Source organism: Macrobrachium nipponense, chromosome 26 (assembly GCF_015104395.2).
Source record: "Macrobrachium nipponense isolate FS-2020 chromosome 26, ASM1510439v2, whole genome shotgun sequence".
NCBI lineage: Eukaryota > Metazoa > Arthropoda > Malacostraca > Decapoda > Palaemonidae > Macrobrachium > Macrobrachium nipponense.
Genome location: NC_087215.1, coordinates 64,673,818 through 64,696,789, shown reverse-complemented (window position 1 = coordinate 64,696,789; position 22,972 = coordinate 64,673,818). Strand labels below are relative to the sequence as shown.

The following is a 22,972-nucleotide window of genomic DNA, read 5'->3' as shown; positions in this document are numbered from 1 at the left end:
ATTTTGAGGAATAAAAACTTTAGTGTCTGAAATAAAAAGATGGCATATAGAGTTAGAACTGATGGTCAATAATAACTAAAATGTGGACTTTCATGCCATTCCTTTATTTTCATTATCTGAATAACTGTACATGGATGGGATAGTGTACAAAATTTTTCATGCTATTCATAAATCCAAATACTGCAATTCAAATCTTTGCTATATCTACCTATATATACATATGTGCATATACATGAATATGCATATACACATACTATATATGTTCGTGTATACTGAAATACACACTCGCACACTGTACACAAATGAGTACATGTATGCTTTTGTGGTGTATGTAAAAACACACACAAAAAGTCTGTGGGTGTATGTACATACATAAACACATGCACTATGTATACACAAAATATAATATACTATATATACACATACAAGTTAATACACTAAGCAAACAGCAACAAATACAACAAATGGAAAAACTAATAAAGAAATGTGGAGAATTACACATTTCAGCCTACACTTCAAGCCACTTCTAGGAATTTAAAAATGAAGATCATATGTCAAAGCAAGAAAGGTGCTAGGTTAATTTAATAAAAGGGGCCCTGCCAGTCTTAAAAAAAGATGTTTAGAATCATGGAATCATTATACAAAAAGTGGTGGTTCTCAATACCTCCAAACTTCATCACGTTAAAACTGTCACAAGGTAATTATACCTTAGCATGACTACTATTCCTCCCACAAGCTCAAAGCCAAGTCTTGCAGTGGCCTCAACTTCTCCCAATAAAAAAAAATAAAAAGGGAAGACTTGTACACATGTACTCAATGGTCAAAGCAGGTACCAATAAAATTAATAAACTAAGGGCAATGAAAATGTTGACACTGAGTACCGTCATAAAAATTCCTTCTGAAAACTGTGGAAATGATTAACAGCCCCAGTAAAAATGTCTCCTGGACACCCTCACAACTATACCTGAAAATGCATAAAGCTCAATACATCCCTACCACCGTTCTTGTCCCAAAATATGAAGATATCATTATCAATTGGATATCTGAGTACTGGGCAAAATATATACTGCTACACATTTCCCATTTGCTTCTTGAGATTTCATTGTTAATCATACGTGTATATATATGTATACATATAAGGTGTACACACATACTTATGCATGATGCATGTGTATACATATGTACAAACACAAGACATGATAAAAGTTACATGAGAACTGATCCTTCCCAATTGACCAGTTCACTTTGGAATGTGATTATACACAAGTAATGCGCATGAGCCAGTGCTAGAAATTAGTTGGGTAAATATATACTGTACACACATTTTGCTCCCCTCTCTTTCATACTCTGAAAAAATTCCATTCACGCAACATCCATCATCTTCCGTGTATCCTCTGAATCCGATATTTCTCTTATACCAGCATCATAGTATTGAAAGATTAATACATAAATATTTATATAATGAATTGACTTTCATGGCATATACATAATTCTATTCTACAGCATTGAAATACAAGACTTACAAACTCAAAATTTCAATTATAACAGTATTTACAACAGCTGATTAACATGGTAAGCCATGAAAGCTATTCACTGTCAAAAGTCCAGAAAACAGTACAAAATACATTTCACTGTATTCCTGATATAAAACTTTACAAAATTACTTTCTCTTACAAAAAGAAGACCACTGTTCTCATCTAATACTACATGATAGTGCTTTTGGACATGAGATAATTAAGTAGAATCTATACTTAAAAAGATTTTCAATCAGCTATTCACTTATGTACATACTGTCTGTATTGGTCTGAAGATCTTTGCACTTACAAAGAAATTGTGGCAACATTGGCTCCTCTCCCTATCATCAGGTGGCACCAAACTTGTCATGGAGATGTGCTAGGCGCATCCGAGACCAGAGTTTATTCTACTGTCAGTTCCCTTTATTGAGGCTGACCCTGCTGTGGGGCAGGAGGGGCCTGCTGACCTGGCTGGCCCCAACCCTGCTGTCCCCATCCCATCCACATGTAACCAGGATTTGGTTGATATCCATACGAATATTGATTGTATGGCACCTGGTTATATGGCATTTGCTGTGGGTAATATTGCCAGTATCCCATCTGCCCCATCTGATTGGTAAAACCTTGACCATTTGCATAACTGTGCATACTAGGCTGTGCGCCATTTTGCTCTGGGCCCAGGTTTCCCGCTTGTTCTCCTCCTGTGTCTTTCCCCCAAGAGCACCTGATTATTTGGCCATTCAAGTTAGTACTATGAAGCTCTACAATTGCCTGACAAGCACTTTCTTTACTAGTGTATTTAATGAAAGCATAACCCTTCTCTTTAAATATCTTTATCTTCTCAATCTGCCCATGTGGTTGGAAAGTCTTTTTCAGCATTTCTTCTGTAATGTCTTGTTTCAAGCCCCCACAAAACACAGTCATATTTGTGGGTGTTGTTTGGTTATACACTTCCTCATAATTCAGTTTTTTAAGTTCTGGTTTTGTCTCATTTGGAGTGTTAGCTGGCTTCCTTGTGGCCCAGCGGGTCTTGATCATTTTCCGGCCAAGCCACTGGCCATTCATTGCACTGATACTTGTTTCAGCATCCATCTTCTTCACAAACACAACAAAGCCATAACCTCTAGATTTAAAACTTTGAGGATCCTTAACTACTTTACAGTCTGAGATTTCACCAAAAACCTGAAAAGCTTCTCTTAGTGCTTGCTCATCTATTTCTGGACTGAGGTCACCCACATATACATGGTGATGCTTACTAGTGTCTACTTTAGTATACTTGTTCTTGTTACCCTGACCTGTCGCCCAATCCACTCGCATTTTTTTGTTTTGTAGCACTTTATCATTCATCATGGTTATTGCATTCAATGCAGTAACATGATCGCTAAATTCTACAAAGCAATAAGGGTCTGTGGTAGGTTCTCTAAACATCTTGCAGCTACGGACCTCTCCGAGCTGGCCAAACAACATCATGATGAGGTCCTCGGTGACGGAGGTGTCGAGATTTCCCACGTACAGCGTCCTATTCTGCTCCGAGTGTGCCATGTTGCCCTCTCACCTGTGGAACCAACCACATTAGGAGGTCAGACACCACAACCATCACTCTTTAAAATCACAACCCATCAACCAATCATTTTAATTATGCAATATAATGTACACACTAGTGTCACTGATAAAATTAACCAAGAAATTTAGCTTTATATTAAAAGAAATTAGTATTAAATGGCAAAAATATCTGGTATATACCTCCCTTTTTATCAAGTGCAACCCATATCTCTGAAAATGACATCTTCTATTAAAAGTATTTCAATATACTACAAATTTTATATTTTCAGGAGTCAAAATTTGAGATTATGATTCTTAAAATTACCAATTCCTAAAATCTTCATGACCTTCTATTACCATACCTTACAACTAGTAGTATATAAACACAGGCAAAATATGTAAAAACCTAAATTTTAAAAAATTAGTCCTGCCCATAAAACTAACTCTACGCAACATACATGATGAATACACTATTGCAGTAGTCCCAAAAACAAAACAAAAAGAAATTAAACTAATATCAGACCATGCTGTAATAGTAAAGGATTTCATTTTTTCTGTACATAAAATTTAGATCACAGCAGATTTCAATTATATAACAGTACAGTGGACCCCCCGTATTCGCGGATATCTCTTGGGAACATTTCCCCACATTATTCGCGGAAAGTTCGCATATTCGCGGTATTTTTCAATGAGAAATATCCACAAATTCCTGTTTTTTTTTTTTAATTTCATCATAAAATGCACTTTTTGTGATAAAACTATTAAAAAACCAAGTATATAAAAAATTTTGTAGTGGGGTTTTCTTGAATTTTAACTAACAAAATAGGCTGTTTTCAGCATTTTATAGGGGTTCCAACTATTCGCGGGTTCTAACTATTCACGGGGGATCTGGTACGCATCCCAGCGAATACGGGGCGACCACTGTACACATTTCATTAGTGACTAAGAGGGAAGGAAACTAAAATGAATTTCTTAAAAAACTGTGACATTCTCATTTAAATACTGATCCCGCTTTTTAATCTAAGGATTGTTGTGCTCAATTTCATCTCAGTATAGCAATGGCAATATCCTGCCACAATCATCTATATATAGTACATTGAAGCATGGAATCCACACTTAATCAATAACATTTACTATTCGTTACAGTTAATTATACAGATTCTTCCCGAAAAATTAATGAATTAATCAAAACTGATTACAATATAGTACACAGATTCCTTAGAGTTACTGCACAACACAACACTTCAAGCTATACCTGACTATGAAAGAATTTTATCTAAAATGATCAGATTTTGAAAACTTTTTTAAAGACAGCGTAAAACTGTAAATTATATTTTGTAACTCAATTATTTTCATTCAAATGTTCACTGTCTGACAACCTACACAAGGGCCTTGAACCCCAAAAATTCCTTCATTTAGAGCAATTACCAGAGGAGTAAGTATCTTGAATTTTTTAAATTGAAATAGGCCAAAAATTAAAGGGTTATTGAGATGAACTGAACTCGCTCAACATTACCAACTTTGTTTCTGGTATAGTACTGCAGTCATATCCAAACAATAAGACTTTCCTTCCTAAATCAGTTGGTAACCCTACCTACCTACCATCATATCAAAAATCATCTAAGGACAATTGACAATCCTCCAATGTAATGTAACTGATTAACAATTTCAAGGTCATGAAGTTCTAACCCATTCATTTAATCGCAAAATTTATTAAATATCCATGAAGTAATAGTAAAATAGTAAGCAGCAAATATTTTGAACAATGCAAAAACCCGTTCTATTTTAATTTAGAAAAGCACCTTCCTAGCCCTTAAAACTTCTCATTTGTATCTAGTAGTATATAATAACATTGTTTCCCCTCTACATAGATTTTTATAATGGTAAATACTTATAATCAAACATGAAAAAGCCTAATACAATATAAAGAAAGTTTTTATCACAAATGCCTGAAAGATAAAATATCAGATACAATACTGACAGTGAGTGTTTAAAAGTCATGACTAGAAGAATAAAAAGAGAACAACCAGGAGAATGACAATATACAGTGGCAACAGTCTCATGGAGGTTGACAGTCTCCCCAAATTAATCCAGATTTACAGTAAATCTGAAATCTGTATTGGACCCCAACCACTCTTACCAAACAGTTCGTATTGTGCAAGTACAGTAAGCACAAAAAATCCTATGTGTAGCATAGGATTATTAAACTATATGTGTAGCATATAGTTTAATAATCCTTCATACAACACACTCAAGTCATACACAGTCACTCACTATAAATGCATTTCTCAACATACTTCTAAATACACCGTGCCTAACCACCAGTTACAAAGAATGTCATAATTACCATCCTCATCATACTAAGAAAATAATAGCCACAAAACAGGAGTATTATACAACAACAGACACCAAGTTGGCAAGGAAACAAAGAAATCAATAATAAAAAACATCAGTGGCTGACACTCATGTCATCTAATTTGCCAACAAACCATCTCCAAAACTGCATAACACCCAAAGCCTCTCTCATAAAATGAAAACCTGTCAAATCGACAGATTTTGAGAACTACTCAAAATAGTGTCAAAACTAAAGGCCAACCATTATTTACATATTTACGGAGCATTTTCAGCTCTTACGAGGCCTCTATTATAAACAATAATTCCCTTCTTTCCCAAACCTCAGAGTAATTAAAATACCTTTGATAAACTGTGCTAAATATTTGATAACGGGTTAAGAGCAGCAACCTACATACTGTACACTATTACATTACTGGAAATTGAAATATTCTGTCATGAAAGTAGGCTAACTGAATGGTAGTCAAGGCATCTCTTCATAATACTATAAAAACCTTTGCTAAAGTTTTGTATCCTAATATTATACACAAAGTTCTTTTAGTAACCACATTATTTATCATATCTGCCAAATTACTATTCTAAAATTATCTTAAGTGGGCACAAGGATAGGGTAAAGTCTCATAACTTCCTTATCACAAATACAGTAATCAACAATCTTTTCAGTGTCACCCAGTTTGCATCTGCAAATTTCAATAAATTATATTTACACTAAGCCCAAATATCACATTAAACTTAAGAGCAAAAATATCTAATCCTTCGGGCCAGCCCTAGGAGAGCTGTTATTCAGCTCAGTGGTCTGGTTAAGCTAAGATATACTTTTTTTGTTTTCTTTTTTACATAATAAGAACCATATAAACTTTTATTAATATAAATTTTTTATAGTTTCAAAGTTGTCTCAATATTACTAAAAGCTGACATTTCCAAGTTTTTCATATGCAGAACCAATCTTTGGTCTTAACAATAGAATATTTCCAAGCACAGCTGGTAAACCAGTTAATACAATCAGGGATTGTAAGCAAGGAATCTGCGAGATCTGGCAACGCATGCGCATAAGAGGTGAGATCTGGTCAAAGACCACTTATAACCCCATGATACCCAGTCTTTTCCTAACCACCTTGCTCTTCTCCCAAGCTGGTTGTGTTTTGCCCGTGTTCTTTCTTTCCGGGGTGATTGAGTATGTGTGTTTTGGATTATAGCTTCCTCTGAATCTACTCGTCCTCACCAGCATAAGTGTCCAGGCATCCGAGGATTTCCTTGCTCGAGGTTTTTAGCACCTGTGGTAATGGACCCACACACCACTTGCAGTAGGTGCAGACCTAACTTTTGTACTAGAATAAATCCTTGTCCACAGACCCACACACCACTTGCAGTAGGTGCAGAGCTAATTTTTGTATTATAACAAATCATTGTCCAGAGTGTTTTGCCTGGCCTAAGGCTCATTGGAAGCTGTTTTACAGGAAGAAGGAGTATTGGAGTTTCTACTCTTCCTACTTGGGAAGGCTTTGCTACTCCTACGAGTAATGAGTCGTCTGCACTGCCACCTTTCCTTGTAGCTAATTCTGTTGTTCCTGTCTCTCCTTCCTTTTCTTCCATTGATTCGTCGATGGATATATCGGGAGTGCCACAGGCTGATGTTTTGTGTAATGTTACCTCTTCTCCTTCGGGCTCCAATGCTCGTCCTGAAGGTGGGGAGGTTTCCTCATCACAATCTTACCTCTCAGATTTGGCGGTTTGGGCATCTCTTGGGGTACGGGGCACTCCCTCCTTGGAAGGCTTGTCAATGCATTTCATGGAGTCCCGTTCCCTCCTCCCCAAGCTCCCGCTGTTTTCCCACTTCCCCCTGGCCTCTTCTATGTTGGGTCATGCAGGCAGCCATCTTGTGAGTCAACTCCACTAGCAAGGCCATCGACTAGCTCTGGTCATTGAAGAGCGTGACATCACTCCCAGCATCCTCTAAGTCCACGACGTCAATAGTAGCAGCTGCTCACCCTCCCGTTGCTGTGACGTCATCATTGCCTGCTACGACGCCACCTTCTGCGCTCGCTGATCTGTCAGAGGCCTTGTTTCAGGTGGTCTTCAAGCAGCTGGACTCTTTTTGAATGAGTAGTTATTGGCGTTCCCTGAGAAGGAGACTGCAGAAGCAGAAAGCCTCGCCTCCTCCCCCTACCGCGAGGAGATCTCATGGAGAAGTCTCTTCTTCTTCTTTGTCTCACACTTCATCAATTCATCGTCATTGCATCAGACGAAGAGTTAAAGACTGCGATTTCTCCTTCTCTGAGCAGAGGGAGTGGTTCACCTTCTCCTCCTCATGTCCGTGTTTCTCCTCTCATCCATGATAGTCTTGCCAAGAGCAGCTCTTCTCCTGCCCCTACATCTCGAACTAATGTTCGAGATTCTGGCAGGGGTTCCTGCAAGAAGGAGTCTTCCTCATCATCTCTGCTTGACAAAGTCGCCTCTGTTCAGGTTAGTATCCCGACATAGTTGTCTATTCACGCTCACATTCCTACACTTGGACGTGTTCGTGACTGTAGAAGCGTCAAACCTTCATCGTTGCGATCGAAGCTCTGGCCTACATGTACGTGCAGATGTGGTTGAAATTGCTCCCACATCCTCTTCCTCGGCTCCTGTGCGTAATTGTAAGGATGATAAGGCTCCAATCAAGAAGTTAAGGGTGCAAAGTGGAGGAGCTACAGGACAAAAAATTAACCCAAGGACAGGTTACTTGTTCTCCTAGGAGGATGCTTGTCCCTGAGGCTTGTTCTTCTACTCGCTTCGTTCTTCTCCAAAGAACTCGCTTCGTTCTTGTTTGGTGTCTTGTGACATGACACGATCGATGTCTCGCGGACGTGCCCACGTATTATCACAAGATTTTGTACGCTGTTCCTCACGCAAACGCATACACGTTTTGCTGAACCTACATGTACGTAATCAACCAACAACCTTGGTAGCTGATTCTTCGAGTGTGAGGGATGTCTCTCTGGCCCTGGAAGTTAGACCCTCTAGAGAATTGTCGATCAAACCAATTCTCTTCATCGATCTACACCAGAGCAGGAGGGAGAAAGTCAGGAGTTTATGTCTTCCTTTTTGGAAGTTGTTGAACTCATTCGTGGGTTCAACAACCTGCAATGTAGGACTCAGACTCAGTCGTCTATTACACCTACATAATTAGAGGCCTTACTGGGAACCAGCCATGACCCAAGATCTTCTTGTGAACTTCCTCTGTCAGGCCATGCTCAGTCCATCTTACAGCATGTTTGTATGGTGTTTTTACGTTGCATGGGACAAGTGGTTATTCAGCAAAGGACCAACAGCTTTGTGACTTCCGAACCACGTCGAGAGTGAAATACACATCTCTCACTCCTCAGTGGAATGGCCAAGAATCTAACCAACAATGCCACTGAGGCATTCATCATGTGAATGCATTGATGTCAGATTGGGATGGCTCTCTTCGTTCGAAGGGGCCATCTAAGTTTCTTCCTCCTCCTCTCACGCGGCATAGGAATTATTATTCAAAGAATTCAGTCCATCTGATGCCTCGTCACCTTAACCCAGACGTTATTCATCTCAGACCTGGTTTAACCTTGGAGCAGGTTAGATCTGAAAACCCTTCTCTGTTGTCTCAGGAAACTGGCTATGGAATCTACAGCAGCTTCCATTTATCAAACTGCCTCCTGATTAGACTTGTGGTCAACAGCAATAGCCAGGATCGTGTCTGATAGGTCGGCAGAGGGGCAAGTGAGTGCGTCTTCCCTTGCTAAGCTATTGCAGTCTGGGGGTAAGGCGTTCACCTATTTGTCCCACCTTGGCGCTAACCTTTGGGCTAATCTTCTTCTAGCTAGAATAGATGCAGCATTGTCCAAGGTGGCTGCCTCAGTGGACTCTGAGTCCTTGTCAGCACTCCAAAATGGAGATCTCTTGGAGTCTCAATTCCTCTTCCCTACGACGAAGTTGGAGAATGCGATCGAAGACAGATTGGTTCACCAAGCTGCGTCAAAGTTGGAGGCACGTTTACGTTGTCCCTGACTTCCTCCTCCTCAGAGACGGGTAAGGAGATCCTCTCCAGTCAAACCTACTAGGGGCTCTGCTTCGGCTAGGATCCCTCGGGCCTCATCTCAGGCTAAGTCTGGTAAGCAGCGTCCCTTTCAGTCCTGTTCCTTCATGTCAGGGAGAGGAGCTAGAGGAGGCCGTCAATAGTACGGGTGTCTCTCCCTCTCTGTTGCCACGGGTAGGGGGATGCCTGGCAAGCCACTGGGACAGGTGGCGAGACTATGGGGCAGAGAAGTGGGTAGTAGATGTTCTATGGGTAGGATATCTGCTACCGTTCGACTTCTCTCCCCCTCTCTCAGACAGTCTATTGCTCGGTCAGACGTACCCTTACAATTCACCAAGGTTCTTAGCTCTTCAGGAGGAAGTATGAAGATGCTGAACAAAAGAGCGATATAGGAAGTAATTCATCCTTCCCCAGGTTTTTATGGTCGCATTTTCCTCGTGCCAAGGTTCAAGATGGAGATACCATGGATGGTGTTGGCAGCAGTAAGGGACGACGACTTCATGCTGTCAACAGACCTGAAGGACACTCACTTCCAGATACCTATTCTTCCTTCTTCCAGGAAGTTTCTTTGCTTTGCTCTCGGAAAGAAAACGCTTTAATTCAAGGTCCTTTGCTTCAAGTTAACCATGTCCCCTCAGGTGTTCACCAGGGTCTTCTCACTAGTTTCGACATGGCTCATGCTCAAGGGATTCACTTGCTGAGATACCTCGACGATTGGCTGGACTTAGCAAGCTCCAGGAAGCAACTGTTGCAAGACAGGGATCGTCTTCTTTGGTTTTGTTCAGAACTGGGTATTGTGGTGAACCTAGAGAAGTCAAATCTGGAGCCCAGCCAGAGGGTGCTTTACCTAGGTATGGTAATAGATACGGCAGTGTTGAGAGTATTTCCTTCGGACCACAGGTTAGAGAAGTTGCTAGTAGCAGCACGTAATTTCCTCTCACAACCAGAACAGTCAGCTCACCTATGGCAGGTTCTTCTAGGGATTTTGTCTTCTCTTGAGAAGCTGGGCCTTCATGGTCGTCTACATCTTTGTTCCATACAGTGGAGACTGAAAGACTTCTGGTTCCTGGCAGGAGACTTCCCTCTTCAGAAGGTGCCTCTGTGCAAAGAGGTGAGAAAGGACTTTCATTGGTGGTTGGACAATCAGAATCTCTTGATAGGTGTTCCTCTGAACTCTTTCCCTCTGGACTTTCTCCTGTTCTCAGATGCCTCTCTCTCAGGTTGGGGTGCTCATCTAGGGGACCTCATAACCTCGGGTGTTTATTGTTAGGAAGAGAAGCTTCTGCAAATTAACGTCTTGGAGTTGAAGGCAGCTTTTCTGAGTCTGAAGAAGTTTCAGGAGAAGATCGAGGGTCATTCTGTGGTTCTGATGTCGGACAACACCACAAAGGTAGCCTATGTGAACAACCAAAGGGTACTGGTATCTCACCAGTTCCACTCTCTGACAATTGAATTACATCAATGGGCAATCGACAACTCAGTGGAACTCTCAGTAAGATACATTCCAGGCAAAAATAACATGGTCGCAGACAAGTTGAGCTGTAAAAACCAAATTCTAGGCACAGAGTTTACGTCAGGTCATGGCTGACAGGCTTTTTCAGGTGTGGGGGAGGCCTATGTTAAGACCTCTTTGCAACCCACTACAAGAAGTTAGAGGTCTATTACTCGGTGATTCCGGATCCCCTAGCACTAGCAGAGGATGCCTTTCATCATCCTTGGGACAACTTAGAGGTGTATGCATTTCCTCCGTTTTGCCTATCCACCAAGTCCTGAACAGGGTGATGAGATCTCATAACTTCAAGGTGGTATTAACCTGTTTACCAGCTGTGCTTGGAAATATCCTATTGTTAAGACCTCAGGTTTGTTAGTTATGAAAAATACAAATAGATTCTAAAATATGTAATTTTTGCAATATCTTCATTTCTATCAGGTTATCTAATTTCATAACGTGTTATTTTATTGTCCAATTTAAAATCTTTCAGTGATGATATCAATGTTCTAGGCATAAGGTGAGATTACATCTTCAGTAAGGTGATAGTACACAACTATTTTAAATGCCAAGGCCAGAACTAACTTTCAGTGCTTTCCTTTGTTGTGACCATGCTTTGTCAGACTTCCAAGATCTTACATTTTCAAGATTTACTACTAACCTGATCATTGAAGATGACTGGCCTATGACAATACTACAAAATTTAATTATGTACTAAAGTTAATGTTGTACAGCACCAAATTTATTTATTTATTTTTCAAAATGGGTAATACACCCAATTTTTTTTTTTTTTTTTTTTTCAAAATGGGTAAAAAGTGCCTTCTAACCTTTTCATAACAACAGGCATACATTTGGTGGTTGTGATCTTTCATGTGTACAGGGTACTATTCACCATCTATATTCTTTTTTTTAAATCACTGGCACATCAATAAATTTTTTTGGTGTCAATAAATTTCAATGTGTCTGAGTATCAATAATGCAGTAGTATGTATTATAGGCTGTCAAACAATCTTAAGATAGCTAAGGTGTGGTCAGATAAAAAGATAGTGCAGCCAGATCTACTTAGCCATTAAAATCTTTCCTTAAACTCTTCTTACAAGCCAGGCTGAATATACATTCACAATATCCAGAGACCATGCAAACTTTACTGTCAGAAAAAAAATTTCTTAAATATTCTCTGTATCTTCCAAGACACTTGTAAAAGCATACTATTAATTTTAGGAAGTTATATAGAACATGTTCTTTCTAATAATTATTATTTGAATTTGTAAAATTATAATTACAGACAAGAACTAAAATCAATAATAATTTCTGAGCATATTTATGGTAACATATTTATGAGATGTACTGGGATGGGGAAATGTAGTACCTTTTAGCGAGTTATAAATGTTGTTTCTGATACTTTTTTTGTACACTGCAAAATTAAAGTTGACATATATATTATCATAAAAGATGTGAGCTAAACCCTTGAGTATGTTTACGGGCAATTAACCTGGGGCAAAGAGATGTAAATTTCCCCAAGAAATCTCAAGTCACACTAATTTCCCTGTATCCTGAGCAGAGTTGCGAGTGTTGCCACACAGTTCATTTATGGTTCATTAAATAGGCCAAGTGTTGCCACACAGTCATTTATGGTCCATTGAAGTAATAGGAACATATCTGAACAAATTTGTTTAAATATTATGGCACAAAATAAGAGTAATCAAATAAGCTCAACCGGAGTGTTTCCCACGCATTTGCTGGGGATCAAAAAGTCCTGCAGTCCCTCAAGGGTTAACCTTAATCCCTTGTTTTTGGCCAGAGACCTGTCACTTACTTTGTTTCAGTTTTATCTTTCTATACTATCCTATCACAAGGACAGCTTGAGCATGACAGTTCTTTAAGGAGGTGGTTAGTTTAAGGTAAGCAACTAAAGTGACCGCTGACCTTATGCTAACCATGTCATGTAAACTGGACAAACATTTTAATCAACATGTATTTTTCATAGCTAACAAACCTGAGGTCTTAACAATAGGATATTGCCAAGCACTAGCTAGTAACCGGTTAAAAACAATCAAAACTTGTAAGCAAGAAATCTGTGAGATCTGGCAACTCCTGCATGTACGAGGTGATAGCTGGTCAAAGATGGCACACAGCCTCGTGACGTATTTAGTCTTTCCTTAACTGCATTGGAAAATAAGACACTATCGCTTTGCTCTCCTCCCAAGCCGGTTGTTTTGTGTCTGTACGTATTTCTTTTATTTCAGTGTGGTGTGTGTTTCTGCATTATGGATTCTACCGAGTCTCCACAGCCTCGTCAACGTATGTGCCCAGGCATTCGGGAATTTCCTTGCTCAAGGTTTTTAGCTGCTGTTGTCACAGACTCGCACACAACAGTTTTACACTTATAGCTAGATACTACTTTTAAAAGCTTTCACTTGAGTAGGCTCTTTTTACAATACAAATGACATTTGTAAACAGGAATCCCATATTTGGCCCCACCCTAACAATCTTGAGTGTTTGACAGACTATAGTAGTATATATACAGGCAGTCCCTGGTATAGGCAGCCTCAGTTATCAGCGATCTGGTTTTATCTAGGTTTTCTAGCGACAATAACTGGATTTTTGGGCACTGGATAACCGGGGTGGATTTCGGACACCTGTTATATGCCCGATTTTCAGTTATTGTCATGCTGTCTAGAACAGAACCTTCCCCGCCGATAACCCGGGAATGCCTCTAATTATACTGTATCCATAAGCCGTATTTTTTTCTTTGTAATCTACTAAACCTTAAATCTTAAAATGCAAAAATGCTGGACAACAATGTATCCTGTACATACTATGCAAACCTAAGCAAAATTTAAATTCCAAAAATTTACTGTATCGCCTCCACTTGAGAACGAATACATAACTATTGCATATTTCTATGAATAAATTGTCACAACAGAAAATTGCCAACTGACTGCAAACAGGATAAAAGAAACAATTACTAACACCCCCCCCCCCCCCACAAAAATACCTCCACAATCGCACAGGCAGACCCCATCAATGGACAAACCCTTAGGTTCAAAAGAAAGATTTTTGATGCATGTCACTTAAAAGTGAATATCTTCATAAACCAACTGGCAACCACTCCTTATTACTGGTACTGCAATTAGGTCAAAATATTGCTTTAATGATTGAAAACCCAGCCAGTTTTACTCGGAATTGGCATTAGCCACTTTGTTCTAGGTAAAAAATAAATATATCACAGAACAATTCCAACATACCCCAAATGTAACTCAAAACATATCCTCAATGGAATGACCAACTTTTATTAAGCTTTTATCTACACTGAGCTCATGAAAACTGTTACTTCATATACATACAATACTGTACATAAAAGTAAAACTGCAGCAATTTCCAGTTACAGTATGATATTCAGTTAAGATATAAGGTAACAAATACTACAACTAATTGATGGTAAATGCTACTGCAAGCCTGTTGTGATTATCCTCGAGATCGAACTCACTGAACAAAGATTAAGAAAAATCTGATAAACACTAAGTCAATCTAATGAATGTTGGGGAGGAAGGTGAAGAAATGTACAGATGGGCTGCCAGTCCTAGTTGACAACAAGTTCAGAAGCATCAAACTTAAATTGAGTTCTTATAACTTTCACATTCTGTGACCTCAATTCCCTAAATAAGGGCACACAAGTAACAAATTTGTTAATTCTACAGTACTATTCCGTGGCGGCCCAGACTATGGCAGTTGCAGCTTTCTATGCAGTTTTACCTCCTGAACAAGAATTTTAAGTAATATTTATTTGGACAACTGTAATTAACCACTGGGGGCCAGTAATAAACACGGTGAAATACATTGGACGCCCCAATCCCTAGTGGATGTCTCTACAGAATAGTTCCGCACGGACTACAAGGAATGTAACCGCGGATACGACATCCACAGTCGTCCGAATAAATATTACTTAAAATTCTTGTTCAGGAGGTAAAACTGCATAGAAAAACCGCAACTGCCATAGTCTGGGCCACCGAGGAATAGTACCCTAGATCTATCACAAATTTTTGTCACAAATACTATTTTGGATAAAATAAGACCCTTTTTTTGTGGCTAAACATTGGCGTATTGTTGAAAATCCACTTAAAATGCCTAAAATTTATGAGAATTACTATCCTCATTGTCACTGGGAACGAAACTACAGGAGGATAGTATGTAGTCCTCAAATGATTAAGGATTTTATGTGCATACTATTTAACAATACACCAAGACTTACATACAAGAAAAGGATCTTATAAAGCCCCTCCTCAATGAACGTGACTGTTCTTCAAAGTCTTGACCGGTCATAAAATAACCATGTTGCATCTATCAACAAATTGTAGTCAAAGTCATACCCATCCACAAATTGCGGTACAGTATCATCCAAAATAATTAATAGCCTACAAAAAAATCACATTTTTATTACTAATATTGAGTTAATTTAAATGTGATGATTCTAGTACTAGTACCAATAATAGGCTCCATCCACCGTATAGGGAGGAAAATTGCATAAGAAAAGTACTACACACATCTTACAGTATACTATTAAAGGTGATAGATGACACCTGCGCATGATGTGAAAATATTTGACAAACCTAGAACCATATAAAGCCAAAAATACTCTCTTCCAGACTACTTAACTACAATAGATTCAGGTGTATCAGGACTGAGTAGACTCCATGAGAACTCCCCCCCCCCTCCCCCCCCAATTTCTTAGTCCACTTCAAGCTTGGCTTAAATGAACATCAACTATGTACAGTAACTGCTCACTAGATTTAGAGAGTTGTATTCAATGATCATAAAATATTTTTGGTTTGCAGAGCAATAAATTTAACAAAAAACTGCTTATCATAGTTTTCATCTGGTTCTTTCTAAATCAAATACAGTATAGTTTTCATTGCAGTAGAAACTTTAATAAAAATTTGAAAAGTAACCAACTGGCCTTTGGAACTAAATTTTGTAAGATTTACAATACTGTATTACAAAACCATATCAATGGTGGTGTAGGCAATAACAAGGGCTGGATCAAAGTGGGAAAGTATATCATTCTGCTGGTAAAAAAAAAAAAAAAAAAAAAAAAAAAAAGGTTATGTACTAGTACTATATGGGACAAGACAGACTACCTCACATACCAGAAAAGACCCAAGATCCAAGAAATAAGCCATAAGCTATGAACACCTCATGGAACCAGCTATGTATCCTAGTCTAAGTACAGGAGTCAAGACAAAGCACAAACGTCATAAGACTACAGTAATGTACCTGCTAAAACAAGCAGATGATGCTGACAAAGCCACATGTCCAATAATGGCATTATTAATGAAATAAAAAAAAACATTTTCCTCACATACATATCCACAATTTCTTCCCATTTGCAAATTTCTTTCATAGCAGAAACTGAGGAAGAGGTGGTGGAAATAGTTAACTGGTGGGAGATTGTAATGCAGAGACAAAAATGCGACAGCAGTCCATCCAAGGAAGGTGAACCCCGTAGACCCAGTGATGCCCAAACAGCCTCCATCTTGGATGACTCCGAATTTGAAAACAAGGAACACGGGCACAAATCAATCGGCTTGGAAGGAGAGCAAAGCGATAGCATCTTACTCTCCAAGATGGTTAAGATAAGACTGAATACTTTTTTTGACCAGCCATCACCTCATACTCGCAGGAGTTTCTAGATCTCACAGATTCCTTGCTTACAATCTTTGATTGTTTTTAACTGGTTACCAACTAGTGCTTGGAAAATAACCTATTGTTAAGACTGAAGGTGTGTTCTGTATATGAACAAACTGATAATCAGCACATGCAAAACTAATTGCATGGCAATTGAGAAGGAAGCAAAGGAAAAACTAAAAGCATTAATGTAGCAATATGGTAGTTGTGGGATAGGTAGGAAGTATGAACCAACAATAACAGATAGTGTAATATGAAAAGTTCATGAATTTTTGGGAGGTTTTCATGACCTGAATGCATTACAAGAGCAAATGAAGAAACGGTAGTACATTGCTGCTCACTTTGGGATAACTGAACTACGATACAGAAGCTGAATGATGATTGAATGATTGATTTATAAGCTTCTGGCATACATGCCAAGCACTGAGGAAACTAAGGCCATTCAGCTGAAATGGACAGTGAAATGGTTTGAAAGGTGCAACAGGAGGAAAACCCCGCAGTTGCACTATGAATCAATTGTTACAAGATGGTGAACAGTATGATGGAAGAGAATAAGAATGGAATTACGGTAAAAGGAATGCAAGGGGCTGCAGCTAGGGGCCGAAGGGATGCTGCAAAGAACCTTAAAGTAATGCTTACACTGCCCTGCAGGGAGGAGCTGAAAGAGCAGTAAGGAGCGGGTAACTGCTCATGGATGAAACAGACTGTTAGACTACTCAAAAATAAAAATGCCTTAATGGTAGAGAGAACAGCCTTACAATGGGTAAGTTAAGTTTAGATTAGGTTATTATTTTACCAGGCTGAAAGTGGACTAGAGGATAATTTCATGGAGTAAGTTAACAAAATGATGGATCAATGTGTTGTCTTATTGCCAGATTTAAGAACCAAGGAATAAGCTAATAAATTGATGGGTCAAGGTGTTGTCTTACTGGCAAATTCAAGGACTTTGGAATAAGCTAGCAAAATGATGGTGTCTTGCTGGCAAATTCACAGACCTTGGAATAAGCTGGCAAAATGAAGGGTCAAGGTGTTGTCCTACTGGTATATTCAAGGACTAAGTATCATTTTGTGAAGAATTGAGCATGAATCACACATCATTGCATTTAATTTTAAATGCTAATTCAGAGGTGACTATCATGGAAATGTGTTGGATAATGACATTACCCTAATTCATCCAGCTAATACTAGCACTTTTCACTACATTTCTTATGTGGATTAGCACAAAAGAAAAACAATGTTATTAGCAGGTTTCAAAACATGTTGTCCAAAGAACAAGAAGCCAAAAAAATCACATGCTGAAGAAATAAGAACATAAAAAGCCAACACACACACAAACACACACCATATTTTGATGGCTGTGCAAGATATGCAACAATCAGATATTACACTCACAACAACTATCAGACACAATCAACACAACATGAGCTTAAGTGATAAATGTCCCCAGAACTGCTTGCTAGCAGTCTCCCTACATACAGTGGGGATACAACTTTATGGCACAATTTCATAGAGTTAGTATTTTTCACGTTATTCATTCCACATTAGCTGTTTAAGAGTAATTTTCCACATGCTTTCACTGCAGTTTGCTTGCCCAACTTAAAATGCTTACCCTACAGAGTAAACTACAATTCCAGTTTCTTACTCCCACGGATAAATAGGCGTTATTTTAGGTTCAACGCCACTAAGCAGTATATTTTTTCTTTTAAAGTTCTACATCGTACACTGTACTACTCATACAGTTCTTTAGATAAATGTAAAGGAGGTGGACACAAAGGTATCCTTTACTGATATAATTTCTTACTAAACAATTTAGAAAAGTTTTTACTGTGATAACAGAACATGTAAGATCATGAGGAATTTTCTGTTACGTTCATATTTTTACATGCGTTCTTGATGGACTGGTAGTTAACGTGGAGGAAGCTCTTGCCCCTCAAGGGATGAAAGCAATACTATAAAAATAAATGGTAAATTTCACTTTATCTTGGCATTTCCTCCAATGATCTCACCTGGATTTTGTACATACTTTCCTATATTCTCCAGTCATGAGATCATATCGCTAAGAGATAACTTCAAGCGGCCATCTCCTTTACATTTACACTTTCAATGTCGAAAAACAAAAGGCCCAGATTAAGTTCGATTAAACTATCTAATTCCTCAAAAATTATAAAACATTACTTCAACTTGAGGCCTAAGTTCTTCAGGCAAGGTCTAATGGCTAGCTGAAGTAGTCCCAACAAGGTTAGCCCATGGCTAAGAACTTTTGAACAGCCTCAGCTCTCGTACCTGCCAAACTAATTAAACAGGCCTAAGCTAATTTATCTAAGAAATTGACTATCAAAACTACTGTAGGTTCAGACCCTCGCTTGTAATATATAACTGGGTAAAACTTAAGACTTCCACCACGGCTAGGTTCCTGCAAAACGCTGGCTAGCATATTTACAGACTTTTATGTTTCTCTTATTTGTTTTGTGTTTTTTATCATGGTATTTTACTGGATTTTGTTTTTACATTCATCACCTTGTGGAGACTGTACTACCCATCGGGTCCCCCTTACTATAGGATAGAGTTCAAAGGTAAATTCTAAGTTAATTACAGCCGACCAACAAAAACTAACGTTAAATTGTTAATAAGCAACCAAAATACTTGAGGAAAGCGCAATTTCTCAAGGAATACCCACCATGTCTCGATTACTTAGATTAACCTTTCCTCCAAAATTACGAAATGGTGGCATAAATCAAGCTATTTTTCAAGTGGCTACATTCCAAAAGGTGGTCACCACACGTCGACGATTGGTCGTTTACCCTATGGTAGATATAGGGTAAAAAACCGCATGGTACAGGGGTGGACCATGTACGATCAATGTGTACAACCCCAAGAAAAGTACATTATAACGCGTCCTGACACCGGAGTAGAGGTCTTTAGCTCCGTTTCTCACCAACAACAAGTCGCGTCTGATACCCATCTCCGATGTCAGGACGCATTATAATGTACTTTTTTTGGGGTTGTACACATTGATCGTACATGGTCCACCCCTGTACCATGCGGTTTTTTTACCCTAATGTTGCGCCATGTGGGATTCCCTACACTTGGCTAGCCTAATATGAGCCCACATGTGACCTGAAATTACCATTTATGGTATGGCAGGCAGAGTATAGAGGACTCTGCCAACTCCTCTTCCTAATGGTAGGATTCCTGCCATGTGTGCCTTCCTACCAAGTGACTACCCTAGCCTATGGTCCAAAATAGCTATCCAGTCTCTTCCAACAAGAAAACAGAACATTATAAACAACGAAATTGATAACACTTCAGCCTTGACTTTTGTCTACCTTCCCCGACCAAGGCTAAACTAGGCCCTCGTGGCCTTTAGAGGGCCCCTTCCCCCAAATAAAAAGGCAGGCCTAAAAGGTAACCTCTGGCACGCAACGAAACACATGAAATGTGACACAGACCTACCTACCCATACCCTTCGCTATAATAAGCTGGATTAAACACACAAAAGTCAAAAGCGAAACGTGGCCCTATTTCGTCATTGTTTACAGTCGGGGCCTTTCAGAGAGGAAGAAGACAAGGCCGTCGACCTCCTCCCGGGTGGGTCGCCTACGACAAGAAAAGAGAAGAAAAAAACGGAACTTTCCAAAAAAGATATGCATCAACAAACCACATTCGTTAAGGGGCTGGGCTAAATTGAAACTGAAATCCAGCGTGGGCCCCGAATCGACGTTTCCGAGGACATTCACTCTTCTCGATAACGGGACCGGCGGCGGCGGCGGCAGCAGCAGCAGCAGCAGCCACCCCGAAAAAACCACTGTACCAATAACACACTCGCAACAACAACTGTCAAACCACACTACAGCAGCCCTTTTCTCCTCTGAAAAAAAGACACTAGCGGCGTTTTCGCAGCCTCTCACCTTACTCTAATCTACGGAGAAACGTTAGTCACCTGCTTGCAAGCGGTCAGATAACACTCTGGTCTAGAAATATGCGATTCTTAGCTTAAATATTTAGCTCAACTTGAGCGGCCATTACTTGGCCAGCGTCAGACACCAACTGAGCATTTGGTTCTTTTTCCGTTTCTGACTTGTTAGCCCAAAATTACCAGAAACTATCCACGTCACATATCTCGCTCACGATTTTATAATCTTTCCAACATCCACGATTTTACTGGTCTTTCTCCGTAGATATGGCAGATTTTAGGAGTAAAATGGTGTTGGCCAAAGTCATAGATATAGAATATTAATCTTAATGTTCTCGGTGACATGTCGAACTGTAGAAATTGGGTGGTGTTTATTTTTCAATATTACTGATATATTTCTGTTTTTATATATACTGCAGGATAACGTATGTTTAAATTAAGTTGTCGTGTTTATCGTCTATAATTTTTTCTTTTGATATTTGTTCTGATTCCCAGAAACTGTATACTTATCACACGGATATAGTACCCAGATGAACAACCGATGATTCATGCTGCAAAAAGTTGGGATTTCTTCTTACGCAGAGCTCCATCATTTATTCTCCGCCATTTAAATCTAAGATCGATAAAAGTTAATGAATAGTTCTGAGATCACTGACACAACTTATAAACAAATAACATATGGACACATAAAACTTGAAACACTAGTAAAGTTTGGTGAAGTACTGATACCGAATGCCTTTCAACATTCGTGCGTAAATCAAAGAAATAAATGGGGTCACACATTTCATAATTAACCTTCACAAACTATTAATTACGGAACTACTATATAGGCGAGATAAAATATGGGGTTAGGCAGAAGGCAGATTGAGACAAAGAACTTTCTGGCGCCGTTTAATTTCATCAAAGAAAAGTGGTACAAAATTGCTGAGCGATGAGAAGCGAATGTCAGCATGACAAACTAACTTCTGCGAGGAAAGGGGACAGCAAATGTAGCTATGTAGTATTTTCAAAGGTTCTCTCGGGGGGAATACGATGCTACTGGAATAATAGAAAATAATCATTATTAAAAGGAAAGGCTAGCCTTCGTTAAAAAATAAGTTGAAAACTCAATTAATTTAATGTATACAAAGACATGTCATGTGGGAAACCATAAGAGATTATAATATCATATAGACTTTAGCATCCTACTTCGGGACGAAGGTGAGGGGTTATCCAAAAACTGCGTTATCAAACGAAAATTCCAATGCAGAGGATGATGTCATACGCTTCGTACAGTAACTTTAGATGAATGTGAGTACTGGCTCACCACAGGACCCGAAAACGGGATTCGGGAATTGATTGTGAACACTGAAGACAATGGGGAAAATCCCAGTTCCGCATTAAAGATTTATTTAGATATTTATTGTAAATAAAAGTAAGTTTAAACGGCTGTGAATAGATTTGGGGCCACGAAAAGCCATTAGCAAGGCCGATGAAATATATCAAGGAAGTGTGGTGATAAGATTTATAGAAATTAGGCGAGTTTTAAAGATAAGACGGACTGATAAAGGCTGCAAATGTGGGGCAGTTTATAACGAAATTGAATAGGGAAAAAATACCACTAGATCCGACGCACTATCCATTTTGTCATGATTAATGCACATTACGTTTCTACAAAAAAATAGAATCACTACTTATAAATCTTAAACTTGACCTTTTTCAAACCTCCGAATCATTAGTGGGGAAGTTCATCACCACCCTTTTCCGTTTCTGCCATTTTTGTAGACCTAAACTCAAGGTCTATAAACCTTGCTTTAGACTGGTCGAGGCCGACATGCAGTTCCCACCCTTCTGGCCATCCCTTATTATATAGATTAATAATAACAATTATTATTATTATTATTATCATCATCATTATTATTATTCAAAGCAAGACTAATACGGCCATAGATATATCTATATCTATGAATATGGCCTCTGTGGCCAAGTATGATTAATATTTTTTTTTCTTTTTTTGTAACATGGAAACCAAAGGTCCTTCTAACAACACCTTGCTTCATATAGTAACGGCTCGTGTTGGCATAAGGCTGGCTTCATCTAAAGCAAACCATCCAACCATTAAAAATGCTTTGTAACTACCACATGCTTCCCGTTTTGCAGACCGTCAGCATCCGCAGCAATGATGACCGTGCGCGCTGCAACGCCAGCGTACAGAAATCAGTCGATCAACGGTATTCTGCTGAGGTATCACAATGTCACTCAGTCTATACTTTAGGTTTTCTTCTTCTTCTTCTTCTTCTTCTTTTTGTATTCCCTCTCCTGCCAAGTTGTGGAATCCATTTCAATGAGCCATGTACATCTGCTTGGACGGTTTATACCTGTCGCGAGATCTGTTGGTAAGTATACATTTACTTATTTGTTTATCTACCAACTATGTTCTTCCTTTG

The 22,972-nt window shown here is 38.9% G+C and overlaps 2 protein-coding genes across 9 annotated transcripts in view; both read right to left on the bottom strand.

Annotated features, from left to right (window-relative positions):
• Positions 1 to 20,675, bottom strand: part of LOC135200348 (sphingomyelin synthase-related protein 1-like) — a 101,538-nt gene extending 80,863 nt beyond the window's left edge. For 4 of the 8 annotated variants that reach the window (XM_064228931.1, XM_064228934.1, XM_064228933.1 and 1 more), the window contains exon 1: positions 20,547 to 20,673. The gene's annotated coding sequence lies outside the window, so the exon portion shown is untranslated. The other 4 variants (XM_064228929.1, XM_064228930.1, XM_064228932.1 and 1 more) reach the window with 2 other exon arrangements.
• LOC135200350 (nucleolysin TIAR-like) lies at positions 84 to 20,709 on the bottom strand. The gene is made up of 2 exons (XM_064228938.1): positions 20,574 to 20,709; positions 84 to 3,069 (listed from the first exon to the last, which is right to left on the bottom strand). The coding sequence occupies exon 2, from the start codon at positions 3,054 to 3,056 to the stop codon at positions 1,938 to 1,940; it is 1,119 nt and encodes a 372-aa protein (XP_064085008.1). The 5' UTR covers positions 3,057 to 3,069; positions 20,574 to 20,709; the 3' UTR covers positions 84 to 1,937.
• Between the last annotated feature and the right edge of the window lie 2,263 nt (positions 20,710 to 22,972).